Below are 25,478 nucleotides of genomic sequence, written 5' to 3' on the forward strand. Positions count from 1 at the left end.
CCTTTCCTGTGCCCCGGGCCAAAACATCCTAGGGAATTTGCCTTGCATGCCCTGGATGTGGTTTAGGCGATTTGAGTGTATTTGGCTGCCACTGTGTCTTTTTTGGAGGACAGACTCAATGGTTTTTGGTCACTGTTGGGCCAAGAAAGGAGCTGTCGGCTGTTTCTGCGACCATTTCTAGATGCATCAGACAGACTGTGACTAATGCCTATTCTATTAGTTCAGGTTCCTCCTTTCCCTGTTAAAGCGCACTCTACTCAAGTGCTTAGTACTTCTTGAGCCTTCCGTCATCAGGCATCAGTGCTGCAAATTTACAAGGCGGCCACTTGGTCATCGGTGCACACTCATGATTTGGCAAGGCACAGTGGTGTAGTGGTTAGCACTTTCACCTAGCAGCAATAGGGTCGCTGGTTCAACTCCTGACCATGACACCATCTGCCTGGAGTTTGCATGTTCTCCCTGTGCCTGTGTGGGTTTCCTCCGGGTACTCCGGTTTCCTCCCACACTCCAAAGACATGCTGGTAGGTTAATTAGAACCTGTTGAAAAAATTGGCCAAATATGTGTATGTTGTATGTGTTTGTAAGCTAGCTAGGACCCCATGGGGCAAAGGACTGCACTATACCGCAGGTGGACACCGGCAGCAAAAAGTGCCCTGAGGCGATTCAGTTTGCGTAGGTAGCGCTATACAAGTCATTCATTCAAGGCTTTGGGACATCCCTATCATTCTGAATAAGGAAGCGCTGCCTGTCAATGAATGAAAGAAAATGGGATTTCTTTATCGTACATCACAGGACACAGAGCCACATTAAAGTGGTTCTTCACCCTAAAGGGGAAGTTCCGCTTATCTGATCCCTCCCCCCCTCTGGTGCCACAATCGGCACCTTTCAGGGGGGAGGGGGGTGCAGTTACCTGGATAATCCAGCTAACTGTACCCACTTCCGGCCAGACCGCCGCAGACCCCCGCAGACGCCCCCCCCCCCCCCCGTTGTGTTCTGGGAAACACACAGTTCCCAGAGACACAACGGGGGACCATAAGAGACGCGCAGCGCGACTCGCGCATGCACAGTAGGGAACCGGGCAGTGAAGCCGTCATGCTTCACTTCCCGATTCCCTGACAGAGGATGGCGGCGGTGGCAGCAGCGAGATGAGCGATCGCTCGTCATCTGCCGCCGACATCGCTGGACCCTGGGACAGGTAAGTGTGATTTTTATTAAGTCAGCAGCTGCAATATTAGTAGCTGCTGGCTTTTAATTCTTTTTTTTTTTTAGGTGCAGCTCCTCTTTAATAACTGTATGGGTTATATGGCACCTTCAGGTGGTGGACACTGGCACACCCTAAACAGGAAATGCAATCCTCCATATAACATCCCCCCCCCCCCCCCCCCCCCCCTTACCGGGAGTACCTGAGTATTTTTTCTTCAGTCTCTTAGGTGTTGATCATGAGTAAAGATGTGCTGTGCTAAGCTCCACTGGAATATTCCTTACTGGGGCAAGCCATACAACCGATCCATTCAAAGTGCCTTTTCTAGGCTGAATTGAATGGTAAAAAAAAGGTGAATAAAACAGTCCCAAGAATCCAACCTCACCAGGTAGGTTCAGTACCAGCTGGTTCGTCCTAATAAGACGATGTCGCAAATGGAGCTATATGGAAAAATGCATTTTTGGTGTGGACAAGAGTCCCCAGAAAGCAAAAAGGAATGGTCAACCACGGCTTAGGGTACAAAAATGTATAATAGGCTTTAATGAAAATGGGGCGGGGGGAGGGGGGGTGGAGATATATCATACAAATACAAAGGTTTAGAGCATATGCAAGGAAAACAATGTGTCCTATTTAACACAGTGCATCTCACTATACCTAACCAAAAAATGTGTTAAAAACATGCTGCGAATTGGAATGCTTGGAATAAAAATTGAGTGCTCATGCAGTCAAAAAGACATAGTCCTCATCCAGGGGGCAGAGAGGAGTAGCACAATAATATAGCTTTTAATTTACTCACTAAATGGTGAAAAAAAAATCTAATATTGGCAGTGGCAGCAATGATATAAGGATTAAACTGAATGTATCCACAGAAGGAAAACTCTTCATGCTGCTCAGTCAGTCCATGTTGCAGAAACTACATGCTTCACAGGAAAATCTCAGCAAGTTATTAGAAACCTTAGTATACAGGGCTTATTTGTTGGCCAGCAGTCCCAGGTGAAAAAACAGCATACTAATTGTTTGATCCATTCAGCTCATTGGCAAATGTCATTTTATCCATCACGTTGACTGACTCGGAGTATAAAGTGGAGGGTCTCTAAATTACGTAAAATGCACCCATAAGCTGACCGAAGCAAAAATACTTTCCACATTTCACCAAACTCTCCTATAGTAATTAGTCTTCCATAGGTGGAAAGGAGGAGCGTTGGCAGATAGAGGGAAAATTGATTAAAAATCGAAGTGCCCAGCTGAGCTCTCACCGCCACTTCGTGTCAGTCTCTGCAGTCTGACGGCTGAGCGTACAGTGGCTCTCAGGCTGATCAGTGTTGTCCAGTGTGTAGCGTTGTAGTATCAGGACGACCTTCCGTTCTGTTGTGAATGCTCCAGGAGAAAGTTACTCGTGGTGTGTGGTCACATGATCTATCAGGCCATCGGTCAGCTGTTAAGGTGGAAATCCAGTTTGCTGTATTTTATTGGTTGTGCATTTAGTAGGCTATAAAGTGCGGTGCCACAAGTGTAAAAATCTCATAGAAAGCTCCCTATATTACTAGATCAGAAGACATGCTTGAAGCCTGCAGTCTAGCACTGCAAGGGTTATTTTGACGTTTTGTACACCTCCGTGCACTTCTTCAGAACCAAATTGAATGATACCCGGGCCTTGTGTCCGAAGAAACAAGGTTTTACCTGTAACGATTTTCTTTTTAGAGAGCTGGACCCTGGGATCCAGTATTTTTTTTTTTCAGCCATATTCCTGGTGGGGTGCTTTTTACAGGCCCAGGGCTGTGGATTCCTCGATTAAAGCCCATGAGAGGTGAAGATTGGGTCTGTTACCACAGAACCCTGCAGGTGGATAAGGTAAGGGAGATTCCTAAGGAATTTTTCTAATTCCTGTTGGTTTTCTCCTTTAAAGTAAATGTTGCTATGCCTATAGTCACCATTGGGGGCTGTCAAGAGCCTTTCCATGCTTGTCAGTCTCGTCTGTGTATAAGCTACAGGTTTCCTCTGGCCCAGGCTCCAGGTAAAATCGTGGGAAAGGGGTTTTCTCTTCCTAGGAATGTCCCCCCCCCCCCCCCCCACCTGGATAGCTTTTCTCCAGGCAGTGGGAACATGGCATCAGACTGTGGTATGCCGCTCCCACCGCCATTACATCAGTTCCCATGGGCAGCTCTCTTCCTTTTTAGATTAGAGTACTTGGGACTGGTCATAGATACAGCCCAGAAGAAGTTTTTACCCCAGGCAAAGATCAGCACCATAAAGGAGCTGGTCCAAGGGGTCAGGGCAAAGAAGGGTCCTTCCATTCGCTTTTGAGGTTGTTGGGTAAGATGGTGGCTTCATTCGAAGCAGTTTCCTATGCTCCGTTTCATTTCAGACTGCTGCAAAACAGTATCCTAGTGGCCTGGAACAAGAAGATTCAGTTACTAGATTTTCCAACGTGTTTGTCGCCAAAAGTGCGCCAGAACCTCAATTGGGGGAGGATATCCGAAAATCTGCAGAAGAGGAAGTCCTTTTTACCGGTTACCTGGAAGGTGGTAACAGATGCCAGCCTTTCCGGTTGGGGAGCAGTCCTAAAGAAGCATCTGACCAAGGGAAATGGTCCAGAACCGAAAGGACCTTTCCCATCAACATTCTTGAAATTTGAGTGGCGCGTCTAGCCCTAAGGGCCTGGATGAGAGAGATAAACCATATCCTAACCTGGGCAGAGAAACACGTGCTGTGCATTTCGGCAATCTTCATTCCAGGGGTAGATAACTGGCAGGCAGACTACTTAAGTCGCCAGCAGATGTTCCCGGGGGAATGGTCCATTCACCCTGACATCTTCCTGGCTATATGCCAAAAATGGGGAATCCCGGATGTAGACCTGTTTGCGTCCAGGTTCAACAACAAAATCGACAACTTTGTTTTAAGAACAATAGATCCCCTCGCAAGAGGAACAGATGCCTTGGTGACCCTGTGGGATCAGTTCTCACTGATTTATGCATTTGCTCCTATTCTGCTGCTACCTCAACTTTGCGCCAGAAAGGAAGTGGTAGTTCTTGTGGCCCAGAAGGTCTTGATATGCTGAAATAGTAAAAATGGTGGTAGGGACTCCATGGCCCCTACCACCACGTCCAGACCTGCTATCGCAGAGACCAGTGTTCCACCCTACTTTATAAACACTAAATTTAACAGTTTGGCTATTGAAAGCCACATTCTAAGGAATCGTTTGCTTTCAGCTCAGTGATGCCTAGCTTGATTAATGCAAGGAAGCCAGCTTCAAGGATCATTTGAGTCTGGAAGGCATATGTTTCTTGCTGTGAATCTAGGGTTTGGCATCGTCGGAAGAATGTCATAGGTAGAATTCTTGTCTTTCTGCAAATGAGGCTAGAAATGAAACTGGCCTCGAGTACGATCAAGGGCCAGATCTCGGCCTTATCAGTATTGTTTCAGCATCAGCTTGCTTCGCATTCTTTGATCTGACGCTTTATATATATTTAGGGGGTAATCCACTGGTTAGGGCACCCCTGAACCCTTGGGATTTGAATTTAGTTCTGTCGGCGTTACAGAAACAGCCTTTTGAGCTGATACCACATATTCTTTTGACAAGGAAGCTAGTTTTTCTGGTAGCCATTTCCTCTGCAAGACGGGTATCAGTTGGCGGCTGTTTCTTGTAAAGAGCCATATTTAATTGTTCACAAGGATAGAGTGGTATTGTGTCCTCATCCTAGCTTTCTGCCAAAGGTAGTTTCAGGTTTTCGCCTAAACCAGGTTATTTTTACCTTAATTTTTTCCAGAACCCTATTCTAAGGAAGAAAAGTCAATAAATTCTTTGGATGTAGTGAGAGCAGTCAAGATCTATTTGAAGGCGACTGCTCAGATTAAAAAAAACAAGGTCCTAGGAAAGGACAGGCAGCATCAAAATCCACTATTGCCAAATGGATTCGGCAGGTAATTATTCAAGCTTATGGCTTGAAGAAGAGTCCACCTTTTCAGGTCAAAGCGCACGCCACCAGGGCTGTTGGTGCTTCACGGGCAGTGTATCACCAAGCCTCCATGGCTCAAATCTGCAAGGTCGTAATCTGGTCTTCAGTCCATACGTTCACCAGATTCTATCAGGTGGATGTAAGAAGGCAGCGGATATTGCCTTTGGGCACTGTGTGCTGCAGGCAGCAGTATAGGTGCTCGGGTCTGATTGCACCCTACTTTTGTGTCCCCTCCCCTCAGGGGGCATTGCTCTGGGACAATCCCATACAGTTACCACTGTGGCTCTGTGTCCCATGATGTATGATAAAGAAAATAGGACTTTTATAACGGCTTACCTGTAAAATCCGTTTCTTGGAGTACATCACGGGACACAGAGGTCCCTCGCCTCTTTCTGGTTACACATGCATCGCTTTGCTACAAAACTAAGGTACTTCCAGTAAGGGGAGTGGGTTCTATGGGGCATTGAACTTCCTGTTTAGGGCGTGCCAGTGTCCACCACCCGAAGGTGCCATATAACCCATACAGTTATTGCTGTGGCTGTGTCCCATGATGTACGCCAAGAAAGGATTTTATAGGTAAGCAGTTATAAAAATTCTATTTTTTGACTTGACATAAATAATTTCTCATTGACAGACACAGCACCCACCCATCTAAGGAGTTTTGATACTTCTGACACTGCTAGATACTAAGCCATTTTGCATTTTACAGAAAATTGACTTCAGATTTATTTGCATTTCCCCCCCCACTTTAAAGTCCAACACCAGGATTTAAATAAAAAAATTCACCCTTCCAGAGGGGCCACCCACACAGCAAAGGTTAAATGTGTGTTATATCTAGGGGTTTAAGTACAGGCTTTAGTACTTAACTTACGCCTGCTCCGGCGCTCTCCTCATCAGCCCAAAGCTCTGCGGAAAGAGTCTGGTCATCATGCACTATGCAGGGACATGAACCCTGTTTTGTATGCTGACGAAATTGAAGTGTGATGTGATCTGAACTGGTCACAACATAGAGCAGGCTGTGGGGCACAGGTTGCACAGCTAAAGGTAACCTGCTGGAGTGAGGAGCAAGTTATTTACCCTATTCATGCACTCCATGACATAACAAGCATTTAACCCAGTGCAAGGGTGCATTTTTTTTTAATTCCATTAATTGGTTAATAATTCCCGATTTGAATTTCAGTCTCTTAGAAGAGGATCCTCAGTGTTTGCAGGAAAGCATGGCTTTATTACGCTCCGTGATCTCTTCCGCTGGGCTGAGAGGTACCGTTTGTCTCAGCAAACAAACCATGAATATGACTGGCTTCAGCATTTGGCAAATGACGGTATGAAAATATATTCCTTTGTTATACTATTCAAAATCATGATTGTTAAAGTTGCACAACTCCAAGTGCTTTCTTCACTTTAAAATAGGTTTTATGCTACTGGCTGGAAGAGTAAGGAAGCAGGAAGAGGTGGATGTAATACTGAAAGTCCTAAAAAAGTGTTTTAAGAAAGAGGTGGTGCCACAAGCCCTCTTCTCTGCAGAAAATGTTCAGAAGCAATTAGGTGAGACTATTTATTTTATGAACCAAAAACCATTAAAGTGATTGTGAAGTCTTGTGTGTGTGTGTGTGTGTGTGTATGTGTGTATATATATATATATATATATATATATATATATATATATATATATATATATATATATATATATATATATATATATATATAATTTTATTTTTTTTAGATAACAAATATGTTATACTTGCCTGATCTGTGAGATATGTTTTTTTGCAGAGCAGCCTGGCTCCTCCTCTTGTCTGGTCCCTCTTCGCTGCTCCTGACCCCTCCCTCCCGTCAAGTGCCCCCACAGCAAGCAGCTTGCTATGGGGGTACCCGAGCTGCAACTCCGTGTCCATTCAGATACGGAGCTGCTGTTCGGCCCTGCCCCTCTCTCTCCTGATTGGCTTACTGACTTTGACAGCCACAGGAGCAAATGGTGCCACTGTTGTGTCTCAGCCAATTAAGAGGACACTCTGGGGCACGTGTCCATGTCTTTCTGACCCAAAAGGCAGGTATGCTAGCCAGAAAATGACAGCGACCCGCTGTCTAGTATGTAAAGTTGGGTCCGTCCGGTCCCTGCTGAACTGGCCAAATTTTGATCCATGCGTACCTAGCTTAGTCTGTGATGGAACAGGCAGAGAGCCTGCACAGATAAAGTTGGGTAGACCCTATACCCCGGAGGCTGGCTGTCTAGCTGCATTAGCTGAAATAAACCCCTGTATGGGTTAACCACTTGTCTACTTTATTGATACGTGAAAGTTAGACCCAAAATGCCCTCTTGCACATGGATTGGCTCATAAATTCCCCATTTGAAGCCAATCCTCACAGCATGCAGCTAAATTATGAAAACATTTTACTGGTGTACTTTTTTGCTTTTTAGTTCAATCTTAGTTACGTAGTTTTTTTTTTTTTTTTTTTTTAAAAAGACACAAGTCCACCTAGTTCAACCAATAAAAGGGGAGGAGGGGGGAGGAAGAGGAGAATCCTACAATCCCATATACACAATCCTTTACCCACAGCTGATCCAGAAGAAGGCAAAAACCTCAGCAAAGCCTTAGGCAATACGGATATTCCCTGAATCAACTTTACCTATAAATGTTAGTATCCAGTTATATATCTAGGATATGATCGTGCCCCCTTGTCCTCTGGGATGACCTTACAGTGAGTAACTAAACGCCAAGTTCATTATTTGAACCACTCTGCACTTTCTCCAGTTCCCCAATAACCTTTGTGAACAGTTTTAGGCACCAGAACAGCATATTTAAGGTGAGGTCTTACTATTGATGTCCATCTGGAGTCTATACTTCTTAATACAAGAAGGGACTTGTTCTTTTGAAACCACAGCTTGACATTGCATGCTGCTATTAAGCTCATGATATACCATAACAACCGAATCCTTCTCCACCATTGATTCCCCCAGTTGTACTCCTCCTAGTATGTAAAGATACGTGCATAACTTTACATTTATCAATATTAAACCTCATTTGCTACATAGTTGCCCAATTAAACTGTGCATTGAGGTCTGCTTGTAAGTTGGAAACATCATGTAAAGGTGTTATTCCACTGCAGAGCTTGGTGTCATCTGCATAGACTGAAATTATGTTTTTAATCCCAGACCCTATATCCTTTATAAATATCTTAAAAAGTCAGGGTCTGAAGTCTGAAGTAAGAATCCTTAACCACCACACTCTAATCTTAACATTTTTAAAACAGATGTTACATATACAAAACACACACTTCAAAAATTTTATATTTCAGATTGTTCATGACTGGTAGAATGTACATACCACAAAAATTGTACTTATTTGCTGGTGATAAATATTCAGAAGATAGTGGTGTTGAAGCACTACCATATCGGGTCATCTAGGGAGTAGCTAGGAGGTAAACTGCCCAATCAAATTGGTTAAAGACTGCCCATAATGCAAGAACAGTGAAAAGTAATACCATTCAGTTGTCAAGTGCAACCATTAATAAGAACTGGGTAGTCTGGGATGTAAGACTAGCTTCCAGTAGTAGGTAGAGAAGTGACTGGAAGTATACTAGTTCAGAATGTAGGAAGGAAAGAAGATGGGCTGTGCTTAGACTGAATGAAGAGGGCTAGGAGTCCCTACATCATGGCTGGTTGGAAGATGGGGAATGTATTCCTTTATCCAATCCTGAATAACAAAGGAATAACAAAACTTTGATCCAGGAGGTCTTTTTATTTTGAATTGCATTTTGAATTGCTCTTCCCTTCCAGTCTCCTGTGCTAACAAGTGTTCCAAGTCCCATTTGGAATCTGGTTCAATTGCCCATTCCACAAGGAGAGGTACGGTGGTGTTTCCCTCCAATAGCTGGGTTTAAGGACATCTTTTTATGCTGTCTTGAGGGGTCCAGGAGTAATAGAGAAGCGCCACCATAGGAGAAAGTGGAATTTGAGTTGCTATTAATTTACAGTATAGTGTAAGGATTTGTAACCACAATTTTTGTGTAGGGGGACAGTCCTACTATATATGGAGCATCTTTTGGATGTGAGGCACTGCCTACAGGTATCAGAGGCCACATGATTAAAGTGTTGACGTACGGAAGGATACTTTTTTGCTTCAATTCAGTAGAACAGTGTTTTTCAACCTTCTTTCAGTCAAGGCACTCTTTAAAATTATTCACATACTTGGGGCGCCCCATTCTAAAATGTAAAGTACTTTTATGACTCACAGCAGCATTCACCTACTTGAGCCACACACCTTTTTAGAGGTGAAGTTAAGAAATTTGTGCCAATTTTTTGCTTTTTTTTTTGCCAAGGCATCCCTGAAGACCCCAGAAAGCACCCTTGTTGGTGAGGGCTGCAATTTTCACCTGAGCAACAAATCATGCCTAATTTTTCTTTTTTTTTTTTTTTTATTCAGAAAGACTATCTGTTAAGACTGGTGTTACAGATGAGAATTTTTCCCATATTGTATGGACCCAGGCAATGAGAAGACTTGCTGTTCTTGTGGGTCGGGCTTTAGAGTTTGGAGAACCAATATTACTTGTTGGTGATACTGGGTAAGTTTTTTTTTTTTTTTTTTTTCCCCCCCTTGTGTAGACTTGAGAAATTATGGCAGCTAACATCTCTGTTGAGATCTTTTATGTGTGTTTTTATTTGCTTAATTTTAAGGTGTGGGAAAACCACCGTATGCCAGCTATTTGCAGCATTGTCAAGCCAAGCATTGTATTCTGTGAACTGTCACCAGCACATGGAGACCTCAGACTTTTTGGGGGGACTGCGGCCTATTAGACATAGATCCAAGAGTAAAGTAAGTAAACATGGACAGATGGTGTTAAACTGTCACTACACTGCAGTCTAGAGCTGTTATTTCTGACAGAGTATTTATCTGAAACAGGAGGATATAGAAAACACAAAACTATTTGAGTGGCACGATGGTCCTTTAGTGTTGGCTATGAGAGAAGATGGCTTTTTCTTGATGGATGAAATCTCTTTAGCGGATGACTCTGTGTTGGAGAGGCTGAACAGGTTGGTACTTAAATTTTTTTCATTAGTGTGTTTCTCTAAAAAAAATTGAATGCTTTTGTGATCAGATCTATCATAACAGTCCTGTAATATTGTGACTTAAGGGGGGATACAGAGGCAGTGATGTACACTAGATGACCCCGTTATTGTGAGGCAAGACTAACTCATGAGAAAAGCTTTCTACTTTCATACAACTCTTTTCTGCTAATACCTCTCTAGCTCATTTCTGCTTTATTGTAACTTTTATTAATAAAGAAGCAAAACTTATAGTGGCGGTTAAGGTTGGAGCATTGAAGCACCAGGGCACTACTGAGCAGGATTACTGTGTCTTCTCTTACAAGTGACTGTGACTTCAGGCTTTACCTACCCATTTAGGAATAAACTTGTTTGCTTCATACCCCTGATGTTAGAGGCACATGCCCCCTTTCAAAGTGGATGCAGCAGTATACAGATTGGGCAGTGCTGCAATGCATTTTACTTAAACCCTACAGTAGAGCTCTTTGTTCAGGACCTTCAATGTATGCTAAAGTGAAAATGTTTATTTCAAATTGAACTTTAGCACGTAAGTTTTTTTTTAAAATATGATTTATATCTGTACAGTGTTCTTGAAGTTGAGAAGACATTGGTACTGGCTGAAAAGGGAAGTGAAGAGGATGACGGTGATGTTGAGTTCTTAACAGCTGGGACTAAGTTTAGAATTTTGGCTACAATGAACCCTGGTGGTGACTTTGGAAAGAAAGAGGTAACGTTTGTCAATTTTGTTCCACTCCTCGTCTAGGCGAGAAACCTGTCATCACCATGCAGATTAAAGAAAATATTTGTGTTTTTAAAAAAATGTCCTCATTCCTAGACAGTCATACATATATGGCATAACCCTCTCACTGAATCCCAGTGATAGTGGAAATAAACACATCAAATGATTCTGTATCGGCTAATTTGCAAATTGAGGTCTTGTGGCTTCAGGTGCCAAAATAGTTTATAGGCTGTATTTAGAAATCGAACTGCTGTAAGGCAAAAACAGGTTTAAAAAAAAAAATGTTTTACCAAAACAAATCCTGTTTGTGCTGTGAGCATTGTCCAGTGTAATGTCTGTTCAGGGCATAGTGCAATAATGCTGTTTTTTGCCATTGGTTACAGTATAGGTCTAAGGTAGCTGCTCTCTTTTCACAGCTGTCTCCTGCCCTACGTAACAGATTTACAGAAATTTGGTGCCCACAGAGTAATGATCGTCAAGATATAGTAGACATAATTAAACATAACCTGAATGTTCGATTATGTGTTGACTCCACCGACAGCAGTGGTAAGTTTTCTAACTAAAGGTATTAACGTGATTTTGAAAGTTAATATTGCCTTTATTGCTGCTCTCCATTCGGACACAGATCTCCTGCTCGTGTTAGGGGAGGGGGGAGTCAAAACAATGGATGGTATCTAGTAGTTAAATCCCTCTGTGGCTCCTCTGCAGCACCTAAAGCTGGTGGGTGAGGAGGAAAAGCCGGCATCTGCAGGGGAGCCACAAAGGGCGTTTCACTATCCAATTAGACCCAAACCCCACTTTCCACCAATCCTTGTACTGGCCTCCTTCACTGGGGCAGGGGGTGCACCACCTATTTCAGGTGACTAGCTCAGCGTTTTAGCTGCTGATCACCGCCTTTTGTTTTTAGCAGAGTCTAAGTAGTTCTCATATAAGTTATTGTTACTGAAGTGACCATGGGCTTATAGCAGGAGGAGGAATGTCTTGTCCATAAGGCTTTCTGACCTGCTTAAAGTGATTTTATAGGTCTGTACAACATTCAGACATAGCCGTGAAAGGGATAATGTCTATACACAGAATAATTGGAAACGTTTTAAAGATTTTAATTGCTTGCCGACTAGCCGCCGCAGTTATACTGCGGCAGGTTGGCTCGGCTGTGCAAATAGTCGTAGGTGTACGTTGGGCTCGTACATGGCTTTCTGTGGGCGTGAGTGCCGATTGGCCAGCGGGAGAGAGCCGATCAGCGTGTCCAGTGGACTCTGTCCGCCAGCTGCCCACGATAGTTTCCCGCAGACATAGAATGGGGATCTGCCAAAGTAAACAACGCAGATCTCCGTTCTGTCTGGGGATGACGCAAAGTATCCTGTCCTGCTATGCAGTAAGACAGATCTGTGTGTTTTCACAGGCAGCCCATCCCCATACAGTTAGTAAACACACCCAGGGAACACCTTTAACCCCTTGATCTCCTCTGATAATCCCTTCTCTGCCAGTACGATGTCAGTGCATATTTTTAGCCCTGATCACTGTAATGTCACTGGTTCCCAAAAAAGTCTCAAATTTCGGTTAGGTGTCCAATCTGTCCACTGCAATGTCACAGTCCCACTAAAAATCTCAGATCACCGCCATTGCTAGTAATAAAAAAAAATAAAAATGCCATAAATCTATCCCCTATTTTGTAGACACTATAACTCAATCTATTTACGCTTATTGTTTTTTTACCAAGAATATGTAGCAGACTATAAATTGGCCTAAATTGATGGAGAATTTTGTTTCTTGAAAATGTTTTTTAGTAGAAAATACGTTTTTTTTTCTTTCTTAAATTGTCAGGTTTTTTTCTTTTTGCGCAAAAAAACTCCCAAAAAACATAGAGGTGATCAAATACCACCAAAAGAAAGCTCTATTTAAGGAAAAAAAGACATCCATTTTATTTGGGTATAGCGTTGCACTACTGCGCAATTGTCAGCTAAAATAACACTGCCGTATCGTAAAAAATGGCTTGTTCATTAAGGGGGTAAATCCTTCTGGGGCTGAAGTGGTTAAAATGTGATGAGTTTGAAATGATCAGTGTTTGTAGTTGACTGGGAAATATTATTCTCGTGTTTTTATAGCCCATTTTATTTTCTGCATTCAGCTTTGACCCGGAAACACCTGCTAAGACAAATCATTTTGTAGTAATAAAGATCTGTGAATTAATCATATATTGCAGATGGTGGTATAGCTGAGCTGATTATGGATTTCATTGAATGGCTAATCAACCAAGAATTTGGTCGCCGTTGCATACTTAGTATTCGAGACATACTTTCCTGGGTGAATTTTATCAATGTCACGGCAGATGATATGTCGGTTAAAGAAGATGTTGGGACAACTCTTAATGCCGTAATGGCATTTATACATGCAGCATGTTTGGTGTACATTGATGGCATAGGATCAGGTGAGTGTTACCTAGTTTGCATAGTTAATAGCCCCTAAATTACATATATTATATTATTTATACCTTTTTGTTGCAAGAATTAGTTTTACAAGGGGTGTACTGTTTACAATAGCAATATTCCCTTCTAGTCAACTGTCAAAGCAAAAAACACCATTAAATATTTAAATGCCTTTGGAACATTTCGAACATGGCCAGCAAAGTAAATCATCACAAACATGATTTCAGAATCATATGATGAAAAGTACCACCATAATTATAAAATGTCATAAATTAACAGTGACAACAACCAGATATATGATCTGTAATATGCATCAAGAGAAACATTGAAGTTTTCTTTACAGAATTAAAAAAATGAAGCAATCTTATTTTCTTTTCATACATCAGGGGACACAGAGCCATAGTAGTTACTATGTGGGTTATAGGCCAACTTTAGGTGATGGACACTGGCATACCCTAAGACAAGAAGTGCATACCCTATATAACCCCTCTCATTACTGGGAGTATCTCAGTTTTTTTGCGAGTGTCTAAGGTGTCGGTCATGGGTGAAGCTGTGCTGAGCTCCACTGGAACAGTCCTTGCTGGGGCTGTCCGTTCAAATTGTTCTTTTTTGGGCCAAATAGAATACCTGAGCCTCCTATCCAAGGAAACCTGAGAGGACCTACTGTCTCAAGGTCCGATTCTCCATCCTGCTTTACAGTCGCTGGTTTTAACGGCATGGCTATTGAGAGCCAGGTGTTGAGGAACTGGGGCCTTTCAGACTCGGTGATTCCAAGTATGTTGAGAGCACGGAAATCATCTTCTCGGAAGATATATCATCGTACCTGGAAGGCCTACATCTCCTCCATGTGTGAGGCAAAAGGATGGCGTCCGCGCTCCTTTTCTATATACAGGATCCTGCTGTTTTTACAGTGAGGAGTAGACCTAGAGATTAAGCACCATTAAAGGACAAATATCAGCCTTGGGGAGCACTGTTTTTTTTGTTTTTTGTGGGTGAAGTGGGTGTTCCCACATTCTGTTTTTTTGTGGGTGAAGTTTTTATGCTTTTTCCCACCCCTTGTTTTGGCACTGCTTGGGGACGTCCCAATGGTCTAAGGAGCTGTCAGTCGGTGAATGTAAGAGAAAATAGGATTTTTTGTACTCGCCGTAAAATCCTTTTCTCTGTAATTCACTAACTGACAAAGCACCCTCCCCTCCTATTTTTTCTACGTTCTACTGCTTGTTAATGTACTGAGGCTGCAGGAGGTAGGCTGGGGGGTTGTTACTGAAGGGACTGCCCCTTGGGCGGAACTAGAAAGTTCAGATTTTGTTGTACATGTTCTGCTTAGTCCTCTCCTGAAGGTCGCGTAATAACCCGACGGTCTAAGAAAGGAGCTGTCTCAGTTAATGAACTACAGAGAAAAGGATTTTATGGTGGATAAGGTGGAGTTGAAGGTTTTATCCTCTTACCTAATGTGGTTTCTTTGCCCTCCTGAATAAAGGCACAGTTTTGCCATCCTTTTAACCTAATCCTAACAACGTGCATTTTTCCTTGGTTATTCAAGTTTATCTCAAGTCTACAGCTTAATTTCTATTGTTGGATTCTCTGTTTTGTTATGCTTGCGGATACTCGCAAGGGTCAGGCTACTGTATCAACTATTTCTAGGCGGATTCGTCAGCTCATTTCTCAGGCCTGTGGCATCAAGTGCAAGGGTTCTCCTTTACTGGTCAAGGCTTATTCCACCAGCATTTTCAGTGCATCCTGGACGATTCAGCATCAAGATTCTGTTTTGCCAGTTTGAATGACTGCTTCCTGGTCCTTTACACATTTACAAAGTTCAAAATGTTCAAACCTTGTTGGATGGCAGTTTCAGCAAAATATCGTGCAGGCGGCTTTGTAGTGGGGTTCCTTCCTGTTCTGTTTTGGGCGGTTGGCCTTGTTGCTGTGTTTCCCACCCCACAGGTTCAGTGCTTTTGGGACATTCCAGTCATGTATATGAAGTCCTCTCTGCCCTGTGATGTATGATTAAGTAATGAGGGTATTTTGTTTAACTGTTTCCTGGAGCACTTCATATGTTGGCGATTCTGCCCTCTTGCCTGTCATTTCTTCCCACTTAATGGAGAATTGGCTTAGCTGGTTGGGATTATGTCTTGTCCAAGGACTCCTAACAGCGTTAATTTTCGTCGACTAAAACATTTTAGTCGACTGAATATTATTTTAGGTAACTAAAATACGAATAAAAAAACCGAGATGACTAAAATGGGACTAAAATGCCATTTTAGTCAAGACTAAATCTAAATTGAAATTTGACTTCAAAATTAACACTGGTCTGTAGTGCATGTTTATACCTGAATGCCATAATAACATATTAGATTTTTCACTCCAGCAGTATATAATGAGTTTGGAAATTGTAGAGAAATGTTAACTAATGCATTACAGTTTAATTAGACTCATTAGACTTTAGTTGACTAAAATTAGTTTTAGTCTACTAAAATGTACTGGAGATTTAGTCGACTAAATACGACTAAAACATTTGCAGAAGACTAAAATGGGACTAAAACTAAAATCCCATTTTAGTCCTAAGACTAAAACTAAATTGAAATTTGCTGCCAAAATTAACACTGATGCCTAAATTTTTTTTTAGGACAGTGCCCATTCACTTGAAGGTCGCAGCATAACCCAAGTAGTCATGAATGTAAAGTTCTCTTTCCTGTCTTTTTATTTTTATTTTTTTTAATTTAATTTTTATTCAGTTTCAACACGGCAACAAACCAAACAAAGCAGTACAGCATTGTATAGCAGAAAAAGAGCCAATACAGTATTGTCATGTAGTGAAAGGATCTTGATGTCGAATGTCAGTAAAACCGACTGACTGGAAAAGTAAAAAAAAAATTGACATTTAAAATGCTGTAGCCATCTTATGTGAAAACAAAAAACACAATGACCAGAAGAAAAATAACCCAAACGACACTGCTGGAATATGTCCTGTAATTAACTCTAAGAAAATTTTTTTTACAGGCTAACCTAAAATGCAATTTTCAGTTCACTAGTGAATATTAGAGAAGGAAGTAGTTTGAGGCGATTTTGGACTTTCATGGTAACGCACAAAGGAGATGTAGATTATAGACCAGAAAACGTATCTTCAGCTGTATAAAGTTACAGATGGGAATATCAACAGGGGATGACAAAAACCAACCGACACATAATACCATCTGTATATTGAATACTCAATTGATGCTCAACATGAATCATGGGGAACACAACCTCTTCAGGAGAGTGTAGTAGAGTACTTATTTATTATAGAGCAAACATCATAATTTTAATGCTATAAGAAGTTAAAAAGAAAGGTTACATAGTTCCAGTGAAATACAAATATGACAGAATACCATGCAGGCTATTTTACCCAGAAGGCCAACAAACTGCAGAGGATCCAAATGGCGTGCAAGTCTGCCCTGTCGAGCATGGGAGTCTTACACTAGGGGACATGTATCCCTCCGTCTAGCAGAAAAATAGTGAAGATAAGTTGATCTAATAAAAGGCTGGGCATATACAGCCAGATTTATATGTAGCTATAAATTATACCGCACCGTGGTTACAAATGAATATCCTCGTGGACAGATCCCCTCAGAACTAAACTTGACCACAGTGTGCGATTTCTGTCATCACAACAGTGGTAAACTGCAAAAGTAAAGTAGATGATGGCTATATGAAGATACATTTTACAGGCTACAATTTCTGAATTCCATAGGTAAATTATATTATCCTATTAGGGGAATAAGTGGCGACATCTGGATACATGTCTCTAAGGCTTTGAACAAATTCCTGCATCTCGTTAACTAAAATAGAAGAAAAAATTGTGTGTTTTAAAGAAACCCCACACACAAACATCCTGCATAAATTCATCAAGCCATACAGGTTGGGAGTCTTGGCTACAATGTTGTATACATAAAACAGAAGGTATGCAGCACCTGACAAATATGTGGCTAAAGGTATACATCATCCAATGCCATTTTAGACGTAAACATATATAACGCAGGCTGCATATACATAATATCAGTAATAGAACCATCTGTATCTGCTGCTCACCTGATGGCATCAGTAGGAAAATATAAGAATAGGTGCAGGACCAAAGACCTAAAAAAAAAAAAAAAACGGCAGCTGGCGTCTAACCCCTATACACCTCAGTCGCCTGAAGTTAACTGCATATAACCTATGGCTAAAGACTTTGTGTCCTTGCACGGCAAGAAACAGATTTTACTGATAAAATATTTTGTAGTTTAATAGTACAATAGAGGAATCATGGCTTATTCATAGACCACAGGTTGTATGCAGGCTTCCTTCAGGGGATTGGCCACAGGCATAAAAATTGCAAGGGTTGCCCCTAATGCGCACGCAGAGACAGATAACATCACCCACTCCATGAAGCTCCAGTTGTGTTTTTTTTTTTTTTTTTTTTTTTTTTCTCGCATGCTTAAATCTTAGGCTTTTTATCCTTTTTGGAGAAATATTTAGCCACTTTTTTAGCCACATCACTATCAAGTTTATTTCCCCAGGTAATCTTTGTATTGGTACACCTCCATGTTATATCTTGGTGACTGTACGTAGATCCCACTGTGTAGGACCAATCTGTTTGCTGTAGGCACCGGATCCTGCTTTAGGTGCTCACCTTGGCATAAAGTGCAATGTGTTAGCAGCAGGGTGGCTACATGTCCACTGCTGGGGCTCATCTCTATGGTTCCGAGACCTTTAAGACCATACCCTTTTAGGGGTATGTTCACCCTGACAGGGAAAGCCTAGATCCCTAATGGGACACAGCAATATGAATGAGGCAAGACAGGGTTTCCCTTTATTTTGGGTCTGCCCTCTGGAATGCCCGCTCAGTCTTCAACAAACTAGCCTCTATCAATGACTTTTTTCCTCTCCAAATCCCTTAATCTATTTGCTATAACTGAAACCTGGCTCCAGGGATCTGACACTACCTCTCCAGCTGCCCTGTCCCACAGTGACCTCCGTTGGACTCAATCCACCAGACCCAGTGGACGGAAAGGAGGTGGTGTTGGACTTCTCCTCTCCCCACAATGCACCTTTCAGGAACTTCCCACACCTCCCTCTCTTTGCCCCTGCTCTTTCTAAATGCACTGCATTCGTCTTTTATTTCGAGTTTGTCTAAGGGGCGCAGTTATTTATTGACCTCCTGGACCAGTGTCACACTTTCTGAATGACTTCTCTGCAGGGCTACCCTATTTTCTCTAATCTGAAGTATCTGCTATCATCCTAGGTGACTAACATTCCAATCAATGTTAATACTGCGATACTGCTACCACTTCTAAACTACTCAACCTAACTTCCTCTTTTAACCTAACACAATGGACACAAACTACCATTCACTCCAACAGTAACACACTCGACCTCGTATTCTCCCATCACTGCACTCCCTGCAATCTCTCTAACACACCCTTTCTTCTCTCTGATCACAACCTTATCCTTTTAACTCTCTCCTTGTTTCCTACATCCCATGCTGCCAACCTACAAACCACTACCCGCAGAAACCTTTGCAACCTCAACCCTTCCCTTTTTCACTCTGCTACTGATTACCTTTATGACAAAATCACACCCCTGTCCTGCCCAGACCTAACCACTTCCATCTACAATAACACGCTGTCATCCTCCATAGACGTACTTGCTCCTCTTGCTACATGCAGAACAAGGCCCCCGTCTGCCACAACTCTGGCAGACACCAGAAGTCTCAAGAGACACAGGCGTGCTCTTGGAATATGGTGTAAATCTAAGTCCCTGCAAGACTTCACCCTCTACAAATCTGCCCTTCTCAAATACAACTCCTGCCCCCACACTGCTAAACAAACCTATTACAGCACTCTCATAAAAACCCTCTCATCCAAACCTTGTCAACTCTTTTCTACCCTTTAATTCCTTACTTCACCCCCCACTGCCCCCACCCACCATCTTGCTTGCCACTCAACAGATTGCCAACTATTTCAGTAGCAAAATTGACACAATTCGCAAGGAGATATCAAGCATTCAACTTCCTCCCCTACCCAACACAACAGGTCCAACACCACGCTCAATACTCTCCTCTTTTTGCCCAGTTACCACAGATGAAGTTAATAAACGCCTCTCCACAGCCCACCTCACTACCTGTTCCCTGGACCCTGTCCCCTCACAATTCCTGCTACCACCTTCCCACTCTATCCTCAACTCTCTAACCCACATCTTCAACCTCTCCCTCTCCTCCGGCACCTTTCCTTCCCTGCTTAAACATGCACTGGTTACCCCCATACTCAAAAAATCCTCACTAGACCCCACCTGTTTGAACAACTTAAGACCCATCTCCCTGCTCCCATTTGCCTCCAAGCTCATCGAACGCCTTATCTATGACCAAATGAGTCGCTACCTCATGGATAACAACCTTCTCGACCCCCTACAGTCCAGCTTCCGCCCACAACATTCCACTGAAACTGCCCTAATAAAACTCACCAATGACCTACCAATTGCAGAAACCAACGGCCACTACTCCATACTCATACTTTTAGACCTCTCTGCTGCCTTTGACACAGTTGACTACCTGCTCATCCTCAGCAAATCATGCTCCCTTGGCCTCCGCGATTCTGCTTTATCCTGGTTTTCCTCCTATCTCCACCCACTTTCAGTGTCACTTAAAAATCCATCTCCTCCACTTCCTTTCCTCTTTCTATTGGGGTACCCCAAGGTTCTGTCCTTGGGCCCTTCCTTTTCTCACTTTATACCTCTTCACTGGGCCAGTTGATAACCTCCCATGGTTTCCAATACCACCTCTATGCCAAAGACACCCAGATCCATCTCTCCACTCCTTAACTCACCCCCTCAATCTCGTCACAGATCTCCAACTTACTGAATGACATAAGTATGGATGTCACACCACTTCCTCAATCTCAATCTTTCTAAAACTGAGCTTGTTATATTTCCTCCCTCATGATCAGAACCCCCCCACCCATGACTTCACCATTAATATCAACAACACAACCATTGGTCCCTCCACACATGCCAGGGTCCTGGGTGCAATCCTTGACTCTGACCTCTCCTTCAGTCCCCATATCCAATCACTGGCTAAATCCTGCCGCCTTCACCTCTGCAACATCTCCTGAATTGGACCCTTCCTGACTAATGACACCACAAAGTAACTCGTTCACTCCTTGATTATTTCCCGCCTTGACTACTGCAACTCTCTCCTTAATGGCCTACCCTTAAGCAGGCTATCCCCCCTTTCAGTCTATTATGAATGCTACCGCTAGACTAATACATCTTACTAATCATTCCGCGGCTGCTGCCCCTCTCTGCCAATCCCTTCACTGGCTTCCCCTACCCCACCATGTAAAATTCTAAATGCTAACCATGTCATACAAAGCCATCCACAACATCGCCCCCATCTACATCACCAACCTCATCTGCAGATGATTGCCCAAATCGTCCCCTCCGCTCCTCCCAGGACCTTCTGCTTTCTAGCTCCCTTGTTACCTCCTCTCATGCTCGCCTTCAAGACTTCTCCAGAGCCTCTCCCATCCTCTGGAACTCCCTGCCCCAGTCTGTCCAATCAGCCGTCAGATCCAGGTGAGCCAGTCAGAGACTCACTGATCTGGTGGCTGAGGTCCCCCGGTGATTCAGTCCTGGAAGTAGTTCCTGCCTATGAAATGGACAGTGATCACAACTGACGCCAGCCTATCTGACTGGGGTGGAGTGATGGGGCCCCTTTGGGAGACCTCCCTTGTAAGATTTTCTTCCTGGTGGCTTTTATGTCTGTTAGGGTTGCCAGCTCAAAAACAAACCTTTCTTGTAAAGGGCCTTTACTTGTTTTGCAAAGAGACAAGCTGATCTTGAGACCAAGACCTTGTCTATCCGAGATGGTCTCTTTTCCATGTCCGGGGTTGTTCTCACATCCCTTTCTCCTCATTCAATACACACACCAAAGAAATTTGAAAAAGCTTTAAATATATAAGAAAAACTTTTACTCTAGCGTTAACACAATTTTCTGTTAGAATATTTAGCCATATTGTGTAAGGTAACAATATTTCCTCATGTTTTTTCAGGTACTACATTTTGCTCTGCTGAGGCTGCTGTGTCAGCCAGACAAAAGTGTATGCGTTTTTTGCATGACCAGCTTGCTTCTGTCATGGAGATTAATGAAGATGTGTTGTCAGAGCTTCAAATGTATGAGAAGTCCAAGGAGCGAAAAATTAGTTGGCTTGGCGAGTCTTTTGGAATCCATCCTTTTTATATCCCTCGAGGTAAGTAGCCTGTTTCATACATTTCAGTGCAAAAATTGATTATGATTGTGTGTTTGAATGCTTTGGGAATGACTACTGGTTATGTCTTTTGATTGGCTATACGGTTATTAATGGATACTAATGATGTAGCCGATTGGCAAATATTGAGTTGCGTAGGATTTGCTGGATGGGGATGAGTGCTTATTATGGTTCAAAGCATTCACTGGTAGTAACTTTTATATGTACTGGAAAATCTTTGAGCAGTAAAGGAAACAAACCTCTTATGCATTGCATTTATTTGTGTACCAGTAAAGTCTGGTAGAAGATTATGGCGTGCCCAGCTGTAAGGAAGTGATGAGTGAATTGATCATTTGCCAGTCTGATTCACCTAAAAATGTGCAGTTCTCCAATTTTTTCTGAGTCCTACAATAAATTAACCATTTGCCAACTGGCTCCTGTACGTATATGTCAACACTTTGAAGATGGATATCTTGGTAACGGCAGCAGCTGCTGCCACAGTCAAGGTATCCATCTCTTCGGGAGCTGGTCGTGTTTATGATCATGGTGGTCTCTGCGGCGGATTTGGCGCGAGTTCACCGTTATTGGCACCCTCTGCCGCTTACTGGAGCCGTCGGCAGCGGCGGAGGCGATCAGGTCCGTGTCTTGGCTGGGTATGGAGATGACTGAGGGGAAGATGGCCACCCATCTCCATACCATAGCAGGATGGAAGCGACGCCATAACGTCACTTCCTCCCATACGTCTTAAAGGGCCATTTTTTAATGTCGTTTTTGCAAATGAAAACACTTTTTTTTTTATTTTTATTTTTTATTATATTTTAGCCCAAATATGAGATCTTTCAGATCTCATATTTAAGAGGACCGGTCATATTTTTTGTATTACAAGGGATGTTTACATTGCTTTTAAGAGGAATAAACTTGACCCAATTATTTTTTTTTTTTAATGAAAAAATAAAATCAAGTTAAGAAAGCAAAGAAGAAAAAAATAAGAAAAAACATTTTTTTTTAAAGCCCCCCTGTCCCGACGAGCGCGCACACATACGTGATTAGCGCCCCCGTATAAACACAGTGGTCAAACCACACATGTGAGGTATCCCATGTAAACACGGTGGTCAAACCACACATGTGAACTATTGCCACAATCGTTAGCGTGAGAGCAGTAATTCTAGTCCTAGACCTCCTCTATTACTCACCTGTAGATTTTTTTTAACCGTTGCCTATGGAGATGTTTAAGGGCACAATTTTGAAGCGTGACATGTTGGATATCAATTTACTTGGTGTAACATTATCTTTCACAATGTAAAAAAAAATCAGGCTAACTTTACTGCTGTCTTATTTAATTGTTTGTTCAAAAAAGTAAATTTTTTTTCCTAACCAAAAAAAAGTGCGCTTGTAAGACCGCTGCACATATATGGTGTGAACAAAAAGTATTGCAATGAACACCATTTTATTCTGTAGGCTGTTAGAACCCCCAAACCTTTTTATATATATTTTTGTTCTAAGTAATTTAATAGTCCTTGGCTAATAGTGAATCCTTGTAGTGCTAAATTATTAAATTCTCTACAGATTAGGCAAATCTACCTGAAAGTGTTCAGACAATTGAAAAATGTATGCTTTAGTGGTCCCAGCTGTTACAACTTATCTCTACCCATTGCTCTTGAGATATCAACCACTGTGGCCAGCCATAGACAAGTATTGGAACAAAATGCTTGTACTGTTACAGTTTAACTTGCTTGGTCATTTTTCAGGTCCTAATTTTGAAGGAGAAGATTTAGGCAATTATGCACTTGATTCTCAAACCACTTCAATGAACGCACAGAGGCTATTGCGAGCCCTGCAACTGCAGAAGCCCATTCTGTTGGAGGGGTCACCAGGTGTTGGCAAGACTAGTCTTGTAGCTGCATTGGCCAAAGTATCTGGAAACCATCTTGTGCGAATTAACCTTTCTGAACAAACGGTACAGTCCTGGTTTTCTTTGTTGAAAAGTTAGTAAGTTTAGCACATTTTTAATCAAAATTAAATTAAGGTTTCAACTACCCTATTTATTGCCCCAACCCCCGGCAATAGAGGGTAAACAGTGCCTGCATGTTATATGCTGATATAGGTTTTTTTTTTTTGTTTTGTTTTTTTCACCAATGTGGGACAAGGATTGGACAATCCACCCCGGGAGCCACACATCCTCCTGCCTGGCTTCACACTCTCCTGACCTGGGACAGCACTGTCTGCATAGTCTAAAGTTGAGAAAAAAAAAAATCACTTGCCATCCCCTTGTCCCTACACTGCTTTTCCTGTGTTATTGTACAAAGCTTTTAAATACCTCAATAGCTCAATTTTACTCTGGCTGCTCTCCAGCTCCTCCCTGGAGTGTAGCTTTCGATTGGAGGAGGAGAGCCATCACATGATCATCTAGGAAACTTCAGAGGAGAGCAGTCATGTGAGTATGCTGCCAGTGCTGTCCCAGGAGACTAGAGGGAGGTCTCCCGGGAGTGCAGAGGTGGAGGCTGTGATTTGTGCAGATGGTGGGGGGGCTGCGTAAAAAATAAAGCCTTAAACTTCTTAAAATTCGGGTGTGTGTTATACGCCGATAAATACAGTAATCTGATTGCCTGTTTTAAAATTGTATAACCCCAAAAAAATAAAAAATCAGAGATCATCAAAGACCACCAAAAAGCTCTATTTGTGGGAAAAAAAATTATAAACATTTCATTTGGGTACAGTGTTGCATGACCACCCAACTGTCATTCAAATTGCATCAGCGCTGAAAATTGGTCTGGGTAGGAGGGGGGTTTAAGTGCGCAGTAAGCAAGTGGTTAATCAACATAATAAACTTTACTTTCCAATTAGACTGACATTATAGCATAGCAAATGTGTATAGAGCGCATGGCTCAGAGGGTTTCATTTTTTCAATACACAAAGTAACTGCTTTTAAAAATACTCTGTTCTCTGTATCTTGGTGTTTTTAAACCTTTTCCAAGGATTCCCAACTTTGCCCACTTCAGATCTTGGTATTCATAAATACATTTACTCAAAGTGAACCTTCCCAAAGTAAACTGTTCACTTAGCTCCTCCTTCTTGAGCAACATGTACTTGCTCACCTTTGCTTCACTTCACCACCTCTTTTCAGCCTCTGGGAAGGAGGTGAAATACTCAATCCCTCTGATATGGAAAAAGCATGCGTCTTGCTCCATGTGTTTCACTGTACTTTACAAGAAAAAGCTCACTTTACTCAGTTTTTTTTTCCCTTAGTTGCCTTAGCACATAATTTTTTAAATAATTACCTAACATACGCCCTTTTAGCAAACAAACATGTTGAAAATATGTTTTCTCTGCAGTTTATTCTTGTAAGCAAATCATACATTCCTGCTAGCATTGGGTATTAGAATGGTATCGTTTGGTTTCTAATGCTACATTTCTTTTCTTTCTTTTTTTTTTCCCATATTGCTTCCGCTGCTAAGGATGTGACTGATTTATTTGGCACCGACTTACCGATTGAAGGGGGCAAAGGTGGTGAGTTTGCTTGGAGAGATGGTCCTTTTCTGTCAGCCTTAAAAGCTGGACACTGGATTGTATTGGATGAAGTAAGTCACTTTTTGGCTTTCATTTATTCCCCCGTTGCCTTTTAAGACCGATTTTTGTTTTGCTTCTATTTAGTAAAATGCATAATTTTCATTGACCTCTTTTTGAGGTGCTTAAAGTATCTGGTAGATGCAGTGATTTTTTTGTTTTGTTTTTTGTGACCTTTTTCTCTGCTTTCTTCGTTTTCATGGAGTTAAATTGATGTAAGCGTGATCTTATTTTACATATGCTTTTTAATCTAAAGTATTTTAGAGAATTGCGAATTGTAAAACATTAAGGTT

The 25,478-nt window shown here is 42.1% G+C and overlaps 1 protein-coding gene across 1 annotated transcript in view; it reads left to right on the forward strand.

The window, feature by feature from the left end:
- Positions 1–25,478, forward strand: part of MDN1 (midasin AAA ATPase 1) — a 462,551-nt gene that overhangs the window by 191,839 nt on the left and 245,234 nt on the right. The window contains exons 27-37 of the mRNA XM_077487249.1: positions 6,338–6,479; positions 6,568–6,702; positions 9,582–9,720; positions 9,833–9,971; positions 10,059–10,189; positions 10,787–10,928; positions 11,357–11,486; positions 13,144–13,368; positions 21,427–21,624; positions 23,370–23,578; positions 25,077–25,199. Coding sequence (XP_077343375.1) covers positions 6,338–6,479; positions 6,568–6,702; positions 9,582–9,720; positions 9,833–9,971; positions 10,059–10,189; positions 10,787–10,928; positions 11,357–11,486; positions 13,144–13,368; positions 21,427–21,624; positions 23,370–23,578; positions 25,077–25,199 — 1,713 coding nt within the window. The remainder of the gene's footprint in view (positions 1–6,337; positions 6,480–6,567; positions 6,703–9,581; positions 9,721–9,832; positions 9,972–10,058; positions 10,190–10,786; positions 10,929–11,356; positions 11,487–13,143; positions 13,369–21,426; positions 21,625–23,369; positions 23,579–25,076; positions 25,200–25,478) is intronic.

Source organism: Lithobates pipiens, unplaced genomic scaffold (genome assembly GCF_037356315.1).
Source record: "Lithobates pipiens isolate NorthernLeopardFrog02 unplaced genomic scaffold, aLitPip1_a1.2 Scaffold_18, whole genome shotgun sequence".
NCBI classification, from domain to species: domain Eukaryota; kingdom Metazoa; phylum Chordata; class Amphibia; order Anura; family Ranidae; genus Lithobates; species Lithobates pipiens.